General features: G+C 41.9%; 1 protein-coding gene across 4 annotated transcripts in view; it reads left to right on the top strand.

Annotated features, from left to right (window-relative positions):
• macrod2 (mono-ADP ribosylhydrolase 2) overlaps positions 1-22,709 on the top strand; it is a 426,376-nt gene that overhangs the window by 378,853 nt on the left and 24,814 nt on the right. For 2 of the 4 annotated variants that reach the window (XM_080482410.1, XM_080482408.1), the window contains exons 9-11: positions 10,062-10,140; positions 15,811-15,849; positions 18,200-18,259. In XM_080482410.1, the coding sequence (XP_080338536.1) occupies positions 10,062-10,140; positions 15,811-15,849; positions 18,200-18,259 (178 nt within the window). The remainder of the gene's footprint in view (positions 1-10,061; positions 10,141-15,810; positions 15,850-18,199; positions 18,260-22,709) is intronic. The other 2 variants (XM_080482411.1, XM_080482409.1) reach the window with 1 other exon arrangement.

Here is a 22,709-nt window from a genome sequence, read left to right as displayed (position 1 = left end):
ACACCTGTTCAACAACAGCTGAAGGTAATATTCAGTGTGTTTAGTCAAAATATCATCTGCTTTAAACTATTTGTATTAGGATTAATGAGAACTATAAATAACAGATGTCCAGATGTGAGCTAGATGTGCTAAGGCCGACTGTAATGGGAGCAATCCTGACGCATTGTAACAGCTCACATCGGAGTTTTTCCATGACCAGATTCACTATCAAAAAGCTGTTTCTAATAGAAAGTAAAGCTCCGACTGGGTGACGCTTATGTCCACTCTCATAAGAGAACACACTGAGACTCCTATTAGTCTGCAGCCAGCTGAAGAAACACAAAGAGAACACACATATTTTTGAATGCATTTTTGGCTCTTCCTGTATCAACATCCACATTATTTTCTTTCATTTTGAAATGCAAAAAGACAATCTTCTTCCCCACTTTCCCCCACTGTTGTTTCAGAAATATTCTCCCAACATGACAAGTAAGCCTGAGGGTGTTGCTCTTAGAAGAGTGTTTGTTCTTCCTGTTGATGTTGTCTGTGGATTTAGGGTGACTTTTGATCAACACACAGATGTGTGTGCAGTATTTGCCTCCTCGGTATTGTGAAATGCAACACATTTGGTTAACTCTACCGACAATATCCTTCACTTTGGACTTAGTGCTCTAGTGTTGTGTCCCAAATTGCGGGGGTTTTGTGTAGTGTGCTCATCAATACACATAAAGTGGAACATTGCTCAAACTCATCAACACATTGTCTTATAAATAAAGAGTTGGGGTTATCATCTCCACACTTATGATGCTATATCCACATTGTAGGAAATACATTAGCAACGTAAAATTCCAATTTGTGACACTCTCCTGCATCTTGATGATTGACCTTTCAGAAGGCCCACAATATTTTACTTAGTAGTTTATCCTTTGCACTAGTCACCCGCTGTGATTTACAACTATCAACCCTAACCTTCTGCCTGTCCCAAGCAGCCCCGACCAATCCAGAGTTGTACTGCGCTAGACCTCAGACGATGTGCTGCGGTATCTGGCACCATGATCTTAACAGCGGATCCTTTAAGTCCTCGAAATCGCAAAGTGGAGCCCGAATGAAGGCACACGGTGCTTTTACCACCTTTGATAGACACTGCCCCACAACGGACTGGAATCAACCCACAACAGCAGTAGTTTAACTCGGTCATCTCGCCTCCACCGTTTGGTTTGTTTGCTCATCTTCTAACTCATCAACTTCGAGGACAAAATGTTTACTTGCTGCCTTGTGTAGATTTAAAAAAAAATGTATTCACTTTTGCACTGAGGAGTGTTAGCTGCCTTTTACCACAGCAAAATAGCCTGCATTGTCCCTGTTTAATAATGATTTATGTGCCTTTAATGTTGGGAGTGCTTTCTCTACATTTGTGGTAATCCTAATTTGCTGGCCCCCCGATGGGCATTTTGCCAGGCTGTCACCATCAATTTATGCTTTCTCTCTACAATACATGTTGCATGAGAGGTCGTAAATTCCCATCATGCATCCCACACAGTTCAGATCAGATATTCACTCAGCTCTCTAAGTGATGTCAAACAGCACCTCTGGTCTGAAGCTTGCTTTCCTGTTTGAAGTCGCCAACACAGCCCATATGGAATCGCTCTCAGGATCAATGTTTTTTGTCCTCGTTATTCCCTTTTGCTACAGTCTCCACCCCATGTTTTGTTCCACAGTGTGTAAATCTGCTGTAACCTCACAGTGGCTATCATTGCTTTCTTGTAACACCTGTCAATTTAACTATTCAATACAAATATTTGGAATGCTTCATATTTCTTTCTGTCTTAGACGACTCACAGTCAACTAAAACTTCCTACGGCTCATTCTGATGTCACAGAATGGTTGAAATAATTACAAGATTATGAGTTTGTCTCTAAATGGATGGAAAATAGGACAAAAGGTTATTTTCTACAGTTGAAATTAAATAACCAACCATTGAAAATTACTCAGACTGTTCGGATGGGAATGTGAAAAAGTGCTTTAATGAATCTTTGCTTTGAGAGTTCGGCCAGCTATAATGCAGATGGTTTATTATGCGTTGGAACAAAAGGAGAAGATATTAATATTCCTACCTGAACACCATATTGGCATGTTGTTTGGATGCTGTTATATAAGCAGTACACAGGTAATAGCTTTACCCAGCAGAGTGTATATGAAAGCGTGTAGTTTTTAATGTGTGCTCCTCTTGACCTTCTGCCATTAAGATCCACAGGAAAGAGAGAAAAACATCACATGGAGGCAAAACCTTCGAGAAATGACAAAATTATTAGCATTTCTCTGACATGGAGGATAGCATAGCCCACACACATTCTGGCTGATTTGCATTATAGTGGTCAGGTACTGACAGGGTTACAAGACTGGACAGAGAGCTTTTAATAAGAATTCACAGAGGATGAAAAGCTGTCTTTGATGGCCTGCAGCACATCCGTTCACAGAGTTCTCCCAGAGAAATGCAGATATGTTTGTTGGATAAATTACAGCTCGCCAGTTGCTCTTTTGAGCTTCTGTATGGCCACTTTGGTCTATGTGTACAGTTCATTGTATGCCGTTCTGGGAATGTATTTTTTTTTTCTGAAGATCCTGGATTGGATTCCCATTTATCTGGCAGCTTTTGTGTAACACTCAAAGAAGAGTGGACCTGGCTGGATAACACCACATATTTCCTCCAAGGAAACCTCCTCAGAAACAGTCGGGCCCAGACAGGGCAAACATGCAGCTGAAAAGGAGAAGCCGGACATGCCAAAACAATCACTGGGAGACTCAAACTGACCGCTGCAAAAGCCCACTGACACCAGAGGGATAGCATCCAAAATTCCAAAAGGAATATATTTATTTTTCTCTCTTTTTTTTTGTATTGCACAACATAGATTTGACTTGTTTAAGAGCTTGTTTTTCAATACCAGTGCTGCTGCAGGTGTTTGTCCTTGAATACTGTTTCTCCCTGACAAGAAGATGTGTTATGACTTCATCAACAGGTTCAGCTTTGCAGGATTTCTATACCTGACCGCACACAGTGGGGTCCTTCAGAGGGGGCTGGGTTTGCTGTTATTGGCCTCCTCCAGGAGTGTGAGCATATATTGAGTGAGCATCATGAAAGTGAAAATGTTAGTGGATTTGACAAGAAGCTCCCACATGTCCCAGGAGAGCAAATAAGCAGGCAGAACCTGACACATCCATATGAAGCTCCTTCAAAGTCAACATGTTATAGTTTCTGTTGGTTATCAGTATGGGAGCACGTTGTCAGGTCTCATCAATGCTTTAACCAAGCTCATCATCGGCGGTGGGGTGGGGCGGGGTGGTCTCGGTCAAAGGAGACATATTTTATATTAAGAGTTGGTGGGTGATGAATACATAAAGAAAGCCAGTGAAAGCACAGACAAGGTCCTTCTTTGAGAGCGTTAAACCAAAGATTTTATGAAGTAGGAATTGCAACGTGCGATCCCCATGTGGAGACAAACAATGCATTCTTGATCAGAAAAGTTGAATGTAAACAGAACTAAGCTTTTTGAAAACTCTGCAGAACGTCTGTTAAAAAAAGACAGATGGTTGTTTTTGTTTACATCTAGTTATGGAGTCAGAAGACAGTTACAAGTCAACACCAACATATCTCAGGTGCTGGATATATATGTGCTGTAGTAGCCAGATCACTTAAAGAAAATACACCCTTTAATTGACATTGAGAATTCTTTTTTTGTTTTATTCTACAAAAACCCATTCAATGTTTTTTTTCCACCTGACTCCAAGTTTGGATCTTAAACACTTCCCATACATTTAAAAAAAAAAAAAGTCATCACAGTACCCCTTCCTCAGCTTTAACATTCTGCCACATGCCTGATCAGCAGATGTGGTTCGAGGCCAGTGGCTGTCCAGAGGTCAGATCATTACTAATGCAGCCATGGATCATAGATACAGCTCTCATATTAGTCCTTCTTTCATCTTTCCCCTATGACCTCAGCCGCAGCTACACCACCCCTCATCTTTATGATTAGAAAATGGAGTAATCCTTCTCCTTCACACTCTCCTCACTCCCTCTAGACTTCACACAGGTAGTCCATCACTATAATTATTTGACCATCCATATTAATTGGCAGAGTTGTCAGTGGAACTTATTGTACCATTGGTCATGAGTCAAAGCAGTATTGTAGTATTGTGAACCGGAAAGCTCTGGTGGGACTCATTTTGCCGTTAGATCTCATCCAAGATAATTATAAGTACTGTCAGCGGGGAAGTACTTTAATTATCGTCTTTGGTTATGTCCAACTATAAATTTAGTTAGAGTCAGGCGATGTCAGTCTCTGTTGTTGCGTGGGTTGTTGACTTTTTTTGTATGTTGATAGGGCAAAACTCACAGATGGAAAACTGCCATTTTCGAGCATTTTAGCTGTTGCATTTGATGTGTTCATTGTTAAGATAGACTGGGGGGCTTAAAATTCATGATACCTACCCTCCTTACACCGAGGTTCTATATTATAATAACGTTAAGTAAATGGGATGAATTGCAAGTTTTTTCTGCTGAAATTGCGTCTGGCTTTTTTTTTTTTTTTTTTAATCAGATAGCACAGCGCTTCTGCTGCTGGCAGCGGGAGTTGGCAGGAACGGCTCAAAGCCTGTGAAAGTCAAATGCTGTCTCTTTCAGTTTGAGAGAACAGTTTTTGAAATTGTGAGCTAAAATGCTAGATGCCTCAAGCACGCTGTACTCAAATTTCCATCTACAGTGCTACACAGCGATGAAGCATGAACATACAGTCGAAAGTATTTGTTCGGCTCTAATGTGTAAAATATGTGAGGCACATGGAGCATTTGCTGAATTAACATACAAATTGCTGATATATTATCTTATGGAATTTTCCCCAAATCTCACAAGACAGCATTTTCCTGTCAAATGTTTTATATGCTTCGCCACATACGGTCTAAGAAGCAGCGTAGTGATGTTATACACTGATGAAATAACCAGGCGGCTTACCAGAATGTTATCGCTTCTATTTAGTCATACTGTGCTGAGCACTCATGCATAATTGTGTACATAAGCATTTATCAAAATCTGTAGTCTGTTTTCCAATATCAAGCTGACTCCATTGACTACCCTATTGCCCTTATCATGATATAGTGGCCCACTAATGTCGGCTGGCTTTGGGGAAGTAAGAATTTGAACTCAGCACTTTCTCTCGTGCTTTGGTCGTAACCATTCCTTCTCAAAGCCCAATGTCAAGTTTGCTCTTTGATGTATAGATGGAAGCATTTTGTTCAAAGGGATAACCTTTTCTGGGCACTTCTTTGAAATGATAATTCACTGGCTGGCTGCAGGTGGAGCTGGAGCTCCGTTGGCAGAGAGGTCAATCAAAGTCAAATGGAGCAGGCGGCTCACAGCTTCACCTGAGTCGCCAGCGCCGCTGTCAGCACCGCCACCAACCTCAACTCCAGCTCTGGTAAACAGCGGACGAAGCACATGATGTGACAGTGACAGGACAAAAAAAGAGATGTACAGTCGTTGTCATGAAGGATGTTTAAATGTTTGTGTGGTTGAAAGTGTTCAAGGTCTGACTGTAGGTGTCTGTCCTAGCCTCCGTTTCCCTGTGCTTTTCCGTGTTGCTGTAAGCTCTGTATACTAGTGGCGAGAGGGACGCAGCTGTGTGTAATTATGTCAGTAATAGGACCTGGATATGGTCCACCTGCCGAAGAGTGAACCCTCCATCCAATACAGCACATCTGACAACAAAGAAGACGAGTGCTTCCTGATTATGGCTTTGATGATGCATCGAGAAAGCCGAGATATTTATGGCTCAGGGATAATTTGCAGGAATTATTCAATCTGTCTCGAACAATGACATGTACTATCAGCGTATGATCAGAGGCAGCACTCGTATGTCACAGATGTCATGTCGGGGATGAATAAATCATTAACAGAACAAGCGCGGCATATGTTTTCTTTGTGTACGTATGATAGCCGGAATACAGGCCACTCCAGCCAGCCACTGTGATGGATTGGTGACGCGCACAACTCTGTTCAATCATGCGCCTGCAACTCTTCACTCATTACACAGGAGAACACAAGCAAATAAATTGAATGAACAGATTATTTCAGCAGATGATATTATATATCTGTCTTCTGCCACTGCTGTCCATCTGGAAGCAAACACTCAGGACTCTGCATCAGCCAATGACTCAGTAGCGAAGCAGCGGAGGACATGCAGACACACATCTCCCTTGGGTTCGGGCTCCAGCTGGAGCAGACATGCTAGGGCAACCTGTCCCTATTATTGTTTGTGACAGAATCAAGAAGGAAATGCAAGTAGCAAAAATACGTGCTTCTAGCCTGCGCGTCAGACTCTACTGGCAGTGCCCCCAATGTAATTATGGGCATGGGTGGCCAGCTATGACAGCTCATCTGTTAGCCAGCCAGTTGGAGTCTGGGGCACCTGGCAAGCCCGGCGCCAAAAATGATGATCCCCCGATACGCACAAATTAAAAATCACACACAAGGATTTTCATGAAGCGAGAGACGTGAGTAAAGGACAATTTCATCTTGCTTCGTGCTGCTCATTAACACAGTCGCACATAGATCTGTCACAAACGGACACGGTTCGCCACTTCCAGATCTCGGTTTTCCAAGTTCCATGTGCCATGCAAATCGACTACATGCATAGGTTTAACCACAGAGCCCCTTGGCATTATCATTTTAATTAGTCTCGTCTTATCATATGTTCAAAACTCAATTACAACCAAGAGCCATAGATTTTGAATTGATTAGGGTTGATGAGGAATGATCTGTGGAGGAATTAAAAGAAATAGTTGGAATGTGAGCTTTACCCTGCAAGATTGAATATTTCACAATAAAGCATTTAAGGATTGTTGTCTACAATATAAATTGATGTCTTTTGTTTTGGATAACGCATTGCAGTGTACCCTCATCGCAACGCGAAGCCTAAGCTGAGAGGTCCAAATATATTTTTTAATTTCTTGTTTCAGGGCTTTTTTTTCATCCTGCAAACCATAATAATAGACATATAAACTAAGTGTGAAATGGTAATTTATGCACTATTATACTCCTTTCTGTAGAGAAAGGGGTTTCTGTCATTTCAGTTCACTGAGTGTAGCTCAAAGAGTTCGGAGCAAGGTCAATTGCAGCTTCCAGGGCAGACCACGTTTATTGTCGCGGCGATCATACCTTCCTTATCCAACCGGGGACCCAATCATTTCGTGCTCACCCTTTGACAAAGGCGCCCCAATCAGGGATGAGTAATGACTGGGCAGGTTAGCATGCAGTGATCCCAGCTTTCTAATTAGTCTTCCATTAACTTTTTCAACCTTGACGACTGTAGGGTGCACACTCAACACAAATGCACACACACTTCATGTTGTAACAGCGTCACTTGTGTGGCCCACTCATTGATATTATGCATTTCTTTGCTTGCCACCCGAAGCTTAACCATTACAATTAAGTGGCTCACCCTGACAATCTTAACCTTATTAGGAATTTGGCCGTAGAACCGTACATCAACCTTTTAATACATGTAAGCACATGAAGCCCAGCCTTTTTAGGCTCCTCAAACATTAACACTTCCTATCCTTCAGATCAAAACATTAAATTGAATAAATATTAACTCAAATGTATTCAGAGTCACTTTTTTAATTGACATGTTATGTTATAATTTCCCCCTCAGTACATCATATTTTCTCTTGTTTTGTTTGTGTAAAACCAGCTAAAAGTCAATAAATCGGTATCCTGCAAGTTAGAAAGGGAGTGACTCTTCGTGTGATGACTAATTTATTTCCTATGAATAGTATATGTTCAAATACATACGATGGAAGACATCTTCGTGTGAGATATTGGTTTAACAGTAGTATTTATGAAGATGCTCTTCAACATTTCATGGTTGTGTTATTAGTGAGCAGAGTATGTCTCCTGGAGATAAGCCATCTCTGGTTAACTTAGAAAGAATCATCTTTCAGACTGGTGGAATTTATTTGTGTAAAGAAAAAGTCACAGATCACCTTCCCTGTGTATTTGATTCATTGTGTGCCGTTATGAATTCTTGACCAACAGTGTTTGTGTAGATACAGACAGAATGTGAGTGTTGAACCTGAGGATTTCTGCTTTCATTTGGCGTCCCTCTCTGGCCGATATTTGTTATTGACCATACGATGTGTTTTCTGATCTGTGGATTAAAAGAATTTGCCTGAGCCTCGAGCAGCATTAAGGACACGCTGTCTCAGAAGCTACACTAAGAGATTGACACAAAGATTTTGTTTTTAGTTATTTAGTTTTAGCATCACTACTCACTGCCATTTCCCCCCCTGCTCCATCATATCAAATATGACATCCAGGAAATGCAGTGAGCATGAAAAAGTATCTGTGTAAATGTGCACACAGTGGACTCTGTGTGTGTGTGTGTGTGTGTGTGTGTGTGTGTGTGTGTGTGTGTGTGTGTGTGTGTGTGTGTGTGTGTGTGTGTGTGTGTGTGTGTGTGTGTGTGTGTGTGTGTGTGTGTGTGTGTGTGTGTGTGTGTGTGTGTGTGTGTGTGTGTGTGTGTGTGTGCGTGTGTGCGTGTGCGTGTGCGTGTGTGCGTGTGATGCAAAGCATGAATTCATGATTCATCCTGTTTCACAGTAGGCAGTCAGTTTTAGAATAGAGCACCACAAAGGAGTAATGGAGATTCTCGGGGAGCCTCTGTCCTGTGGCCTTCCAGCACACAGTGGTATGCACTATCTTGGCATATTATCGCTGTTTCTGTTTGTCAGCGTGTCCAAGACTTCAAAGGAGACTTAAAGCTTTTTTTTTCCATTTTCTGTGGAGGTTGAAGGGGGTTGAGGGAGTGAGTCTACATTTTATGAACAAAGTGCCCCCCAAGACCTCTCGCCAAATAAAATGTTGCCATCCTGCATGCAGCTCCTAACATTTACCCAAAAGCACTGATCATAAACTATTAATAGATAAATGACAGTGTGCGCGCCAGAAAGGGACCTTTGAATTGGATGCTTGTGTTGGTAAGGGTCTGGAATGGGGAAAGCGGGTGAGCTTCTTTTATTCCCACAGAACTTCACTATCGTGCACAGAGGAAGATAGTGGGTGGATTCCTACCATTATGGCTGTTGAGTAAAATTGCCATTATTCAGTCAAGCGATTATCTGCTGCTGTAGAGCGTAATGCAGCTCTGCGACTGTGACTGATGTCTTTACATCTGAGACGCTGCTTGGGAAAGGTGAAACAGGCAGAGGTGACCTCTGCAGTCTTGCTTGATTTCAACTTGTCTCTCTGGTATGTAGAAATCAAGATCATAGCTGTTATTTCTTCCATTTTAAATATCCACTAAGACCTGCCATTACAACATTTTACTGTTGGATTTTTTTGGAGTCACTTCTGGACAACCAAAGGATTTTATTACTTCCCATTTAGTCATCTTCCTGTGCACTGAGGTTAAAATAATTGATATTATTATTTCAGATATTTTAAGTGTTTTCTTCTGAGGGTGTAACACAATATGGTTATAAAATGATTATTGTGCTTATAAATACCTCCAGTTATTTTGTAATCATTTGGAATTACACAATTCTGTTCAAGCGTGCAGTCTAGAAATGTGTGATCTCATTGAGATATTTGTCTTACACTGCTGTGTTGTTGTGAGTCTTCGGAGTGCAGAGAGCCTCTTGGCTTAGCAAAGTGGAAAGAGTTTGTTTTCCCTCTCCTGTTTTTATTGGTTTTCCGACGCCCATCTTTAATGTTGCAATTTCTGCCCTTTGTGTAATACAAAAATGTTTTACTCCAACAAGTGCATGAATTCCCTTGCCATTAACTCTGATGTAATGTGCTGTTGTATTCTTGAGGAAGTTGGTATTGGTTTGGTGTTTTTGATTGGGCGCCCTACCAATTGGATTTCTGAGTGGCTGTGATCACAAACCAAATGATGCAGCCTGACATCATGAGCAAATTAAATTTGTCCATTTACTCTCGTCTATGTATATTTAAAATTTTCTCATAGGAAATTCTGCTTCTTTGTGCATGCCCACTAACCGCTTTTCCAACTCTTTTTCTTCCTCTGCAGATCACACGGGTGATTTTCTGTGTCTTCCTCGAGACTGATTTTGCCATCTATAAGAAGAAAATGTCTGTGATCTTTCAAGGTATGTGCATTTAATTCCGACTGAAAGGACTACAGCCATTCTTTGATTGCATTTCTCCTGTTTCCCATTTTATTTTTTCTGAGTTAATACACTGATTTTCTTTTTCATTTTCTCCTTTAAAAATGTTTCAACATGGAAAAAATATGGGATAACATCACTTAATGTGGTTCTGCAACCTTTTGTATCCTAGAAAACATCTGCAGCATTCTAAAAGCTGTAGTGTGAGGACCTGTCAGGCTGGGGTGACACCTTGCAATGTAAACAAATTTAATGCAGTCGCTAAGCCATGAGGGGGATTAACAGTGAAAATTTATGCTGACAGTTGTTAAACAAGTGTCAGGTTTTCTATATATTGCCTTAATTGGATTGGAGGAGTTGGTCTTTTTGTCACTGAATCAGCAAGCTGATATTTCTGTAATTGTTGATACTCTAATGGGACTTTAATGTCAGATTTGATTGACTGTAATAATCATCCATGCCAGGGAATGTGTCCGTCGAAAAATGAAAAAATTCAGGGATGCATAGCAACCATTGATCTTCCTTGGTTACTGCTCCTCAATTCTGTGTGTGAAATAAACAAACATCCATTATCTTCTACTCCCACTCTCTTTTCTGCCGTCTCTCCATTCCCTCCCCCTTTTCATGCCATCATCCCTTTTTTTCTTTTCGGGGACCGGGAGCAGTCACCGGCTCTGATGGGGGGGCTCCGCAGAGGGTTGAGTTGAATAGCTGGGGGAGCCGAAAGAGGCTGGCTGGCTGCACCAGCCTAGCATTACCTCCCATTTACCTCACTTTTCCCTCCTCACCTCCCCAATGGAATACCGGCTCTCAGACCTTCATCTCGCTGCTCCCAGATGGAGAGTGTTTTGTTCTCCCTGCACTCCCGTCATCTCTGCAGCTCCCCGCCCCAGCTCTTCCCTGAAAGATTACATTCTGAGGAGAGACCTTAATTATACCGCCTGCCCCCATGCACCAAGCACCCGTCTCATCATATTAGTGCTTTGAGATGAGAGTCTGGAGCTGTTGTTCTCCAGTTATCACTCCCGCCATTTAAAAGGGCTGTCAGTGGATAAATGCCCTGTATATCTCCAAGTCTGGAGCGAGTAACAGAGAAATGACTGTGTGCGTCTGTGTCACCCAAGGCTATCAGAAAAGTTTGAGGAGTTATACTGTTACAAGATAATCCTTTGAAAAAGCTGTTATTTAGCAGGATGCAATGAGCTTCTAATGAAGGAGTCAGAGGTTAGCTTTTGATCAAATGCTGGGTCATTCCACAGAGCGACCACGGCGTGCACCATCCACACGATTGTTTCTCATCAGTGCTTCGCCTCTCTCGTGTCCTTTGACCCCCCCTACAATCAGAATCCACCATTATCACCAGTCTGCATGTGTACATGTGGGCTGGAGAAGATAATACTTCTCTTACAGACAACGTGATCAAATATCTGTGACTTTTCCATTCAGAGTCATTGAGCCACAGCTACACAACACCCACCTCTACCTGTTCTGGTCTTTCACCCCAGGTGCAAGTTCAGAGCTTGTACCAGACTGACAATGACAAGAAAAGCTCCCTTAAATTTTCCATAACAAAAATATTATAGGATATATATATATATATATATATATATATATATAATTGCTTATGTTGTGAATGCAGGCTTCTTACTCACAGATGGAAGTGACGTTTCCTGTTCCTTCATCCAGTCGGGAAGGCAGTGTAGATTCAAGTGTAGTTTCAGCAGTATATGAATGCTGTGCTTTAGAGAAAGAAACTCTGATTGGTATGATTGCACCATGTAGGTAATGCATAACACCATAGTGGGGAAAGACTCGCATTTATCCTGCACAGAGTGGCACCAGTGAATCAGAGGCTGTGAATTAGCTCTGCAGGTGTGCTCGAGCATTTTCAGAACATCTCATCATCCTCACTGTAAGAGATAGACAGTCAGATCTTGCAGCAACACTGAATGCATCACACAGAGACTTGAGACCATTCTGTCTCCTGCAACATCCTCTCGCTTTCAATAACCCCCCTGTCACATGTACCCTCCAACCCCCCCCCCTGCCAACCAATGCCCCACCCCCACTCTCACTTATTCTCACTTAAGCCTCTCGTTGTTTCCATGCCCATTACTTCATTCCCCCACTTTCTGCTATTCTTCCTCATTACATCAAGGAGAAGCCTCTCTGTCGGCTCCTCCATCAGCAAGCTGTTATCTAGCTGTGGCCTTGATCTGTCTGTAATTTGTTTGTGCGTGCTGTGGTCATGTGAAACTGAGGATCTTCCCTGTGACATCAGTTTTGAGCATGTCTACAGCAGAAAATAGGTACAATAGATTTTTTTTATTGAAGCCTCACCGCTCTCATTTTTCATCGTATGGCTGCTTTCCTCATATTCACGCAATCTGTCAAGTGACAATGACTGGAGCAGGAATGTGTAAACAGGACATTTGCATACAGGAAATTGCTTTATTACAATGTGCATTTCTACAAGCTGTCACTATGTGAGAGCCAAAATATGGCTGCTTCTCTGCAGAAGGAGGAAACTGAAAAATTGCCTTTGCTGACAAGAATGCTCATGCACACCTGCATACAGGCGCATCTGCCACAACACACACACATTCATATAAAACGGGCAGCCACACGGTGTCAGGCATTGAAAGTTTTGAGCACGAGCATCACTGTGAAAGACTCGAACAAATGACTGCAGATTATTCTTTGCACCGGTATGCAGTTTGATGAGTAATAATGGAGTTCTCAAAAACAGACTTTGGTATTTTTTTGTAGCACCAGCTCAAGGAGCACTTCATGCATTTAGAGTCATCCTCTTTTTCTTTTTTAAGGGGCCTCATAAATGCCCAAATACTGAAATATGGTAATATGCAAACAAGGTAATGCACAATGCAGCTAGCTTTTGCATCTGTAGCACCATTCACTTTCCATTACCAGTGATATAATCACCTGTTCATTACTTGAAAAGCTTGATGCTTCATGTATCTCAAAGGTACTGTGACGGTCATGCTGTCTGGTTAGGAGGGCAGGCAGGTGTTATGTCGTTCGAAGGAACCCTCATATTTAGAAAATTGCAGGGGCTCCCATCCTTGTAACTTTAGAAGAATGCAACACAAGGTAGAGCATCTAATTGATTAATATTCATAGTTCAATCAATGCAATTAATCATCTGACATGATCGTATTATGTATTCTGATTGTCGTGATTGACCACATGCTTGCCTTGGTGCGTATTATCCGCGAGCATGGAAGCAGTCAGGCAGCTGTGGTTGTCGAGAGCAAAAGCATGTTGAAATTGATTCTGGGTACACTCCTCCACTAATATGATCCGGGTGGCTGCCCACAAGCTGGGCTCCCTCTCTTCTTCTCCTCAATCAGCCACGGTGCTGACAATATTAACACAGCCCACAGATTTGCAGAGGCTGCTGCATTCTCTCCAACTGTTTCACTGACTTTGCAATTGACATTTATTTACATGGCTCTTAATGCACTCCATACCCGGAGCCCCCCGACCGACACACACTCGCCTCCCCCACAACGCTCACGATCAAACCATCACGTGAACTTCCCAACCTCTCTTTGAAAGAAGTAAATCTGTGGTATGCACAGGCTTTTATCACGCACACGTAATTTGTTGACAGGGCATACAAAGCACCACAGGAACCCTGTGAGCGGTGAAAATGAAGTCTGTGTTCCTTTCGCAAGGTTATCCCTTGGGGCAGAGAGATGAGTAAACCATGGTGTGTTAGTGACGTGATTGTCAGAAAGTGTGCACGATCTCTCAGTTTGGTTTGGCTGATATGAGGATCCTGCCTCAGCTCACCACATGTATGAATATCCGTCTTAAAAAGTAAGTCACACATATAAAAATGTACTAATATAGACCAGATCAGATTAAACGTCCTAACTGTGAAGAATGTTCTCTGTCTTGACAAGCTATTTTCTTAAAGTAGAAATCTGAAGTATTGCGATACCTGATAAAAAATAAGTAGGCATTAGCTCCAGGGCTGTGAACATTTTGATATTCAATTCTGTTTGTCATTGATGCAAACCAAAATGGAAAAAAAAAGACCAATGTCTTTAGGTTTTCTAGGTCTTGTATGATGACTTCATCGTCCTGTGCAGGTACTTTCCTGGAGTCGTGTTTTGACTGAGAGCATTAATTAGTGTCCTTTACAGCAGTACTAATATGGATGTTTCTTTGCCTTCAGATAGAGCTAGGCTTCCTATTTCCTTTTCCCCAATCTGTATGCTAAGTTAATCATCTTGGGGTCTAGTTTCATATTTAGCGCACAGACATGAGAGTGGAATCAATCCTGTCATCTAATTCTCGGAAACATGATTGGGCCTATTTCCCAAAATGTTTCTCATCAATTACCATCCCCTTGCAATGTAGATGACTTTACACCCTGGAGAAAAAGCTGCAGCAAAATAAAGGTGTCATATATTGTTATTTTAGACTAAGTCACACTCGTCTGCAGTGTCGAGCCATGGTAATGATGTTATAGTGTGTGGCAGCAGCTGAGACATCCAGAGTTTCCATTCTTGCACTGTAGAAATACTGTATCAGTGGGCCTTCTTTTGTTTCCCCTAGCAGGGTTAGATTAATGCACTGTACCCTTTTATTCAGTGTAATACAAAAGAAAAGCCTGTCGCTGGATCCACAGGGAGCTCTGATGGTTACACTTCTACAGAACAGATGACAACAGCCTTTCATCAAAGCTAACGCTTGCTTTCGCTTGTTAACCACGATGCAGTCATTTCACAGAGACATGCACAGCCGTACACATGCATATACTGTCCTTTCCAATACTGTGCGTCCCATTCACGTGGACTGTGTGCATAAAGAGGCAAGTCCTTTCTGCATACAGCAGGGATGACACACAGGACATGTTGAGGCATGCTAAACTGTGCGAGAGCTGAGTGTGTGTTCGTGTGTTTGGATGTGGCAACCAGGCGCCGTGAGCAGGCATCCACAGTTCCTCTCTCCCTGTCTCTCACACTGCAGTTCCTCGTCAAGCAGCATCCAGAGCCTCCTTCTCATCTCCCACTGTGCAGCTCAACTCATCCACCCAGAAACACCTCAAGTTCACTATGTCTCGCACAATAGACTTACAGAGAAGAGAGAAAATCAAAGGACTCTTTTTTTTTTTCTTTCTTTCTTTAAGTGCAGTTATCCGTGCCAGCCTGCAGTCCTTGTAATTTGAGGAAATAGGAGATTTTGTGTCATTTATGCTGAGACTACCAGTATCAACTTAATTGAAAAAGAATGCCTCACAAATGTAACTGCCACCCCTCATAAGACACCCTCCTTCTCAGTCATTTGCTGTAATAACTCGCTGGATCCAAGGCTGTCTGGTGCGAGGATTGAGAGAGATTGTTTAAGGGTTTTTCAAAAAAATGTTAAATAAATCACTGTTGCAGCTGTTGTGATGAGGGGAAAAAAGAGGGAGAAAGAGTTTCAACAAGCTTGTGGCCATGTGAACCTAATCATTTGTGTTTTGAAGAAGTGGTGGAGATTCGATTTTTATGGTTTTGTTCAGTGTACATGGCATCAAAATATTGCACTCCAACGTTACAATCAAGTTGTGATCACTTGTGCTGTACATTAGAAAAACAGCTTGGTTTGACACACTGTCATTTTCCCCCCCTCTGCCAGACAATGACAAGGAGGTTACAGAGGAGCAGCTGAAGGGAGGTGAGTGACAGAACATTTCATGGTTGCCTTTTCACCTTAACACCTCCATTAAAGCACAGAGAGCCTGAGTGAGTGGCATTGCCCTGGCTCATGACAGTGATGTGCTGGCTTTTATGCCGCTGATGAAATTGAATGTTTATTCATTTGGCGACAAGTTGAATCCCAGGCCTGAGTCATCGCAGTTAAAAATACTTTGTGTCAGGTACATTACATTACGAGAGCTTATATCCACAGCTAATTCCAAACACCATTCTCCTCATCCGGCTTATGGGCACAACGCCTTCAGACCACCTAAAGCGAGTGACAAAGAAACGGCAAAGCAACATCCCTCCACAGCATGTGCCGGGCGATAGCACAAACACGACTGTCAGCACATAATGCTTTTATCACCACACCATCTTGGCACACGGCCTGAAACTCCCAGATACTGCTTATCAGGATAAACTATTGACATTTGTCTTTGCGCTGATGTCTTGAATAAGCAATAGTACGAGCAAAGAGACTCACGGCAGTGTGTTGATAGTTTGAAAAGCAGAAACAATACTTACAAAAAAAGGTGTTGTTGGGGTTCTTTTTGTATTGTTTCTTGCTGGTATACAAAATAATTATAGTTTGTGTGGTTTTTGTGCGCACCTTTCTCTTATAATGCATCCAGTGAAGGTTGTCTCTGATTAGACCGGCACTCGGTTGAGACCAGTTTGTGGTAAAGTACAGATTGTAGTGGTGTGGTTGGGCGGTGATGGAGTTATTTGGCCTGACTTTGGAAGGTTTGCTTGTTTCACTGAGTGCTCCAGGTAGTATATCAGACTTGAATAACCCTCTTTTGTTTGGGTTGTTGGGGTTGTGCGTAGCTGAAGTCAATTCCAGCTGAAAATGGTTGAGAAAGCATTGGTCGCACACTTCGGATAGGTTGACAGTCCATCATAGGGAAACAGAGAGAGATACGTCTTTACTACCGATGGGTCAATCGGTATGAATTTCCCCTCGGGGATTAATACAGTGCTTTAAAATAAAAATAAATAAATAAGAGATAACACAGACTGCCACTTCTGCGTCATCAATTAACCAAAAATGCAGGAACAGTGTGAAGAACTGGAACTACCTGATGGAAACCAAAACAGGACTATTCCACTTACAATGAATTGAGTTTTTAAAGTATCTGTTTTAGTAATATAGTTAATTGCTGAATTTACAAATTTAGTGTGTATAATAAATTGTACAAAATTAATAAAGATAAATCTTAAAGGGAAAAGTAATTCCCCTGACCTTCTTTTTTTTTTTTTTTTTCTGCTATTGCGATAGCACCAGAAGTGGCCGAGCCAGAATTGAAAAACCACTGATATCAATGACGGAAAAATGGAGAGAAAAGAAATAAGCGATTGAAAACAGGAGTTATCTCAAGGGCCCTTTCCATACGAAACAGCGAGAGTTTTACACATCGGTTGAAAACCACATAGTACATGTGTAGTCAACTAAGCAGAGAGCAATGTTAGTTTTATTGTCTGTCGCAAGCAGTGTTCAGTTCACAAGAGATGTACAACCCAGGGTGCTATCAAAATGTTTTTCCTCCAAAAGTCACCCCCATGATTTGCCAATTACACGCATCTGTGTTTTCAATGAGATTCCATTTTGGGTGAACATAAAAGCACAGTTTTATAAGCGCTCTGTAAAGTGTGATATTGCAGAGTGAAACAATGTGCACGTAATGGCTAAATCATAAAGACTTGGCTGAGAGGAACTGCATCTGACCGGTTATATTGTTTTCTATTGTGTTGCTCACCAGCTATTCCACGACCGCATACTGTAATAATAACATTGCATCAGACAATGTCAAGCCAACTGAAACAACCCCTGATAATTCCTGGCTCTGTTGTATCATCATGGCAGCCCTGCCCCGGTCCAGTTTGGCCCCGTTTGATGGGCTTCTGCATCCATGCCAAGGACTGGCCTTTTATTCTGCTCCATCAGCCAGAGTTTGAATCAGTCAGCCTGGAATCCATTCAAAGGTTCAAATGACTGCCATTCTCACATGGAACGATGCTTTTGTCCCAGACTGTAGTCTGGACTTGGTCTTGAAGCCTTGAATTCTTCTGTCCCATTGGAGTCATTTTTTTTTCCTTTTGAAGCAGGTATATAACAAAACAGCCTACGACCCAATAAGAGTCCTCGTGCAGGCTTTTGAAGCTTGGTCATGTGAGGCAGAATGTTAGAAATGTCATAATAGTCTGTGTGAGAAGTTAGTCAAAAGTCATCATTCACAGTTTGTATGTGAGTGCCTGATAGTGCCGGGGAATGTGGAAGCATCAGCCTCATTTCACTGAATCCCCTTTGTTTGTTTGTTTGCATATAGATGATACACCTCCATCTACAAAATCCACAACCAAGGAAGAAAGCGAAGACGGCAACAGAGGTATGCCTGTTTCTGACTCTGTGTGTTTGTTTTATTTATGACAGTGGGTTTTTTTTTTTTTTCCAACATCACTGGCAGAGGAAATGTTTTGAATCGGTATGTGTTTACATAAATATGTTTGGTGTGGATGAAGCTGCGGAGTGTGTTCCTGGTCAGTTATCTCTTGCTCTCTGATGCCAAGTTTACTCTTCAGGGAAATGAATATAAGATGAAGCCTGGTCTTTTTTTTTTTTTTTTTTTTTTTTTTTAAGAATGTTTTCTTAGAGGCAGACTTGTTTAAGAAGCCATTATCTGGCTATTCTGCAGTTTCAGCCCCTTTGGATGTGTAATATTGAAACAATTATAGGCTTCTCCGATACGATGGACCAAAGATAATTAGATTCTTACACTGGAGGGTGTTAGTAGGCAATTAAAATCGTACACCATCCATTTGTCTTCAAGCCTTAAGGTTGCGGGGAATTTTTGAAGATAGCAGTCATGGTTGTTTTCTTTGGGGAAATGCTTCATTTCGCTGATTGTGAGAGGCTGGACCAGATAGCACAGTCACTTCAAGGGCGTCAACACGTTCAGTGTTGTTAAACAAAGCACAATAAGTCATTTGTCCCCGCCTGTTCAACACACCTTTCCATAATCCACAATGGTAATTCAGTATGATTCACAAATTCAATCATCGGCATTAGAAGGGCATAAGTATTTTGTAATAATCTTTATAAATCCTAATTTATCAGGCCCTGCAGCTTAATAGTAACTAATCCATTCACAAAAGGCCTTGGCACAGCTTTCTAGCATGGGAACAGTCAGTCCTTCAGACAACCTCTCTCCCAGGAAGGGAATGAAATGATTTTGTGCTGCCTGCACTGTAAAGGTTAGGTCTGGTTCGATGTAGCACATAGGAAGGATTAATCATAGGAAACACTCAGATGTCAAGATAGCACAGAGCGGAGGAAAAGCGATCTGCAAAAACAGACCGTCAGCTATGGGAGACAGACATAAGATGCTTGAGAGGCTCATACCCTCTCTGTATAACCCTGTAAGATCTTCTTGCAACACAAAAAAAAAAGAACAATATTTCACTGTCTAGTCTATAGAGCCGGCAAAGCAGGTCACCTATTTGGTGTAGTCAATATATGGAGCACTTTTTAAAATAAATTACACTCTGCAGCAGAGTTGGTGAAGTGTGTCTGTCAATATGTCTCGATGTGATCCATTACATTCATCATATTCCTCAGGGGATTTGCTCTCCCCAGTCCATGGGTCAGGCATGAGGGGCTTTTAGCCACAGCATTGATGAAAAGAAAACATTAAGGTCTTCTGCACTGTGTTTCTATGATAAATGCAGTGGTTAGTGCACTGAAGGTAAGTATACAGTAGGACCACTTTGTCCCACACTCAACAACGCCTACATTTACAGTTGTTTTGTCGCCTCACAAGCAGAAGGCTTCTTCAGCCTTTGTGAACTAATGGGAGAAAATAGTGAAAACAACACAATTAACACAAATATCCAGCCGGATAAAAGAGCACATAACCTGTGCACAGCACCTCATTTACCGTCTTTTGAACATCTAACATCAAAACACATCTGACATATTGCTTTATGTGACTGTGAATTACATTTAGTCTATTTTCTGCAATGCTGCTCCTTCTTGTTTTTTTATGTCATATGTTCTCAGCACTAACAGTCTCATGAATGTGAAATGAACGCCTCACATTCATGTGGCAATGCTATTTTTAAGATCCCATATAAATTAATTATGCATATATTTGGTATTCCTAATAATTGTGATCTTATATTAATTAACTGCTAACGTGATGCAGCTGCTGAACAGAAGCGTTTCTAATGAAGTGTATTGCAACTGTTCTTCAAAAGGAGCCTTCATCATCTACCAATAACCACAAACTGTGTTTGTAAAAAAGGGTCACACATAAACCGTGTGTGTGTGTGTGTGTGTGTGTGTGTGTGTGTGTGTGTGTGTGTGTGTGTGTGTGTGTGTGTGTGTGTGTGTGTGTGTGTGTGTGTGTGTGTGTGTGTGTGTGTGTGTGTGTGTGTGTGTGTGTGTGTGTGTGTGTGTGTGTGTGTGTGTGTGCACGCTGTGATGTAATCCACATGAAACAGAAGCTCAGCATGCAAATGCTGCAAGCTACTGAGAGATAAGGACGGAGGAAGGGGGGAGGGAGTGGGCGAGACAGAGAGGCAAATGTTGGCACAGAGGTCCAAGCTGGAGTCTAACCTCTTCACAGCACACCTGAGTTGGCATGCAGCTCTGCAATGTCTATTATTTGATATCAGATTGGTATTAGTGAGATTAGTGGATGTCAGAGGGTACAGGAAAATGTGAGCACTAAGCCAAAAATCAATGCCTGGCCGGGTCTGTTTGCCTGGCGAGTGTGAGACCCGAGGAGTGGGGGGGAGGGTGGCAGGGGAGGGTGAGAGATGACACGGAGCGCGGATGGACATGCAGATTAATAACGCTGTGTGTGGACAGACAGCGGGTCTCTCAACGGGATGCCGTCTTTTACACGCCGGCGCCCCATCAAGCATCGCTCTCAGACGCAGTTGCACTTTGCTTGCACTTGCGCACGCACACACACACACACACACACACACACACACACACACACGCACACACACACACACGTTTTTCACATGCAAAAGGTCTTTGAATGATTGCTGTTGGTCATCTCAGAGCCCCTTTTCCTTTACACATGTCTCATGAATTTTTCAAGCTCTCCACTTATTAATCTTTTTTTTTCTGTCCTTTGCTCCAGTTGGCTTTAATAAAAGAAAACGCAGACGAGGCTCAAGGAGAGATAACACTGTGCTAGCGCATGCATGCATGAGTGTGAATGTGTGTGTTTGCGCAACTTAACTTATCATCTTGGTTTACTCCTGATTTCGAGACGCGACTCTTATTTTCGACAAAATATCATTTGTTGTCGTTTTCTTGACAATCGTGCAAGTGGGACACTCCAGAGAGGTTGTATATCAGCATTTAAATTGTTTATGTCCTCGTAATATTGAACCCCTGGATGTGATGCTGACATGAATAAATAATTTAGGTGTGTGTTTGTCTGCGAGGCTATTCATCTACGTACCGCTGTTCAGTCACCAAAAGGGTGTAAAATTGCCTTTTTGTTGCTGTATTTCGCAAAGTGCAATTCATGGCAGTGTTGACACTAAAAATCTTGAGGTGCTGGCTGGACATTTGTGTGTGAAGTATGTCAGGCCCTGATTCACAGTGATGACAGTTTCTGAGTGCCAGTAGTGGGAAGGAAAGCTGTAACAATGCTGCCACCTGCTGGTTGGAGGACATGATGGAATAGCATACTGAATGGGGTATTTGGCTGGTCTCGCACTCTCTTTTTTTCTTTTTTCTTTTTTTACTCTGGAGAGAGAGAGAGAGTATTCTGATTGATCTAAACTCAAATCATTATAAATCCTATCAGCCTTACACATAATCTTTTGTGGTCTCATTTTTGTGTGAGCACATATTGTATATGTGCATGTGTATATTCATATCTTGTCCTTTTACAAATTGAATACTGTTTTATTCAACAAGCCAAATACAAATAATCAAATAGAATAGAGAAAATTACATTCTGCCTTTTGTCGTATCTAATATATTGTTGTTTGGGATCACTCATGAGAGCTGCAGCAGCTATGCATAACTTTTAAACACAGGAAAAAGGTGTAGGATGACCTCCAGGCCAGTGAAGCATTGATCCTGAGCTGTTCTTCCTCATGAAGTGTTCTTTTCAGCCTTCTTGTCTGTGGCTCTATCTCACAATGCCAGTCATGATTAATACAAAGACTTGCCATCTACTGTGTGTCACCAGCATTCTTCCTGATGGACAGAGGTACTTGAGACAAACATGTCGCACTGGTAGAACTGGCCTTTTTCCCATTTAATAGGGGCTGGCATTTTTATTGTTCTGAGTGCGGGGCAAAATTGCATAGATATGAAAAAATGGCTTCTCCCTGCAGCTTGTTAAAAAAGCAATTATAGAAGCTGCACAATAGCCATTGTAAAGCATGTTCTCTTATTGGTGTCATGGCTTTCATTTACTCAATTTGTCCCAAATGTCATTTGTGTGTGTGTGTGCGTGCGTGCGTGCGTGCGTGCGTGCGTGCGTGCGTGCGTGCGTGCGTGCGTGCGTGCGTGCGTGCGTGCGTGCATGTTAGAGCAAGGAAGGGGATGATAAGCAAAACATATGATGAGGGGATTGAACTGATCTTTCTTTTATACACTGAAATGACATTAAAATATGACAGCTGTGCTTACGTTCAACATGTTCCTTGGTGTTTTGTATTGTGTGTGTTGTAAATGTACAGAGTCTCTCAATACTAAACAAAAGTACTTGGCATTGGCTGGAGAATGACGCTCATAATTCTGCCTTTTTAACGCTGTACAACTGTATTTTATTGATGTATTTTATTCAGCCCTCTGTTACA

Source organism: Lipophrys pholis (assembly GCF_963383615.2).
Source record: "Lipophrys pholis genome assembly, chromosome: 15".
NCBI classification, from domain to species: Eukaryota; Metazoa; Chordata; class Actinopteri; order Blenniiformes; family Blenniidae; genus Lipophrys; species Lipophrys pholis.
This window is presented reverse-complemented; position numbering and strand designations above follow the sequence as displayed.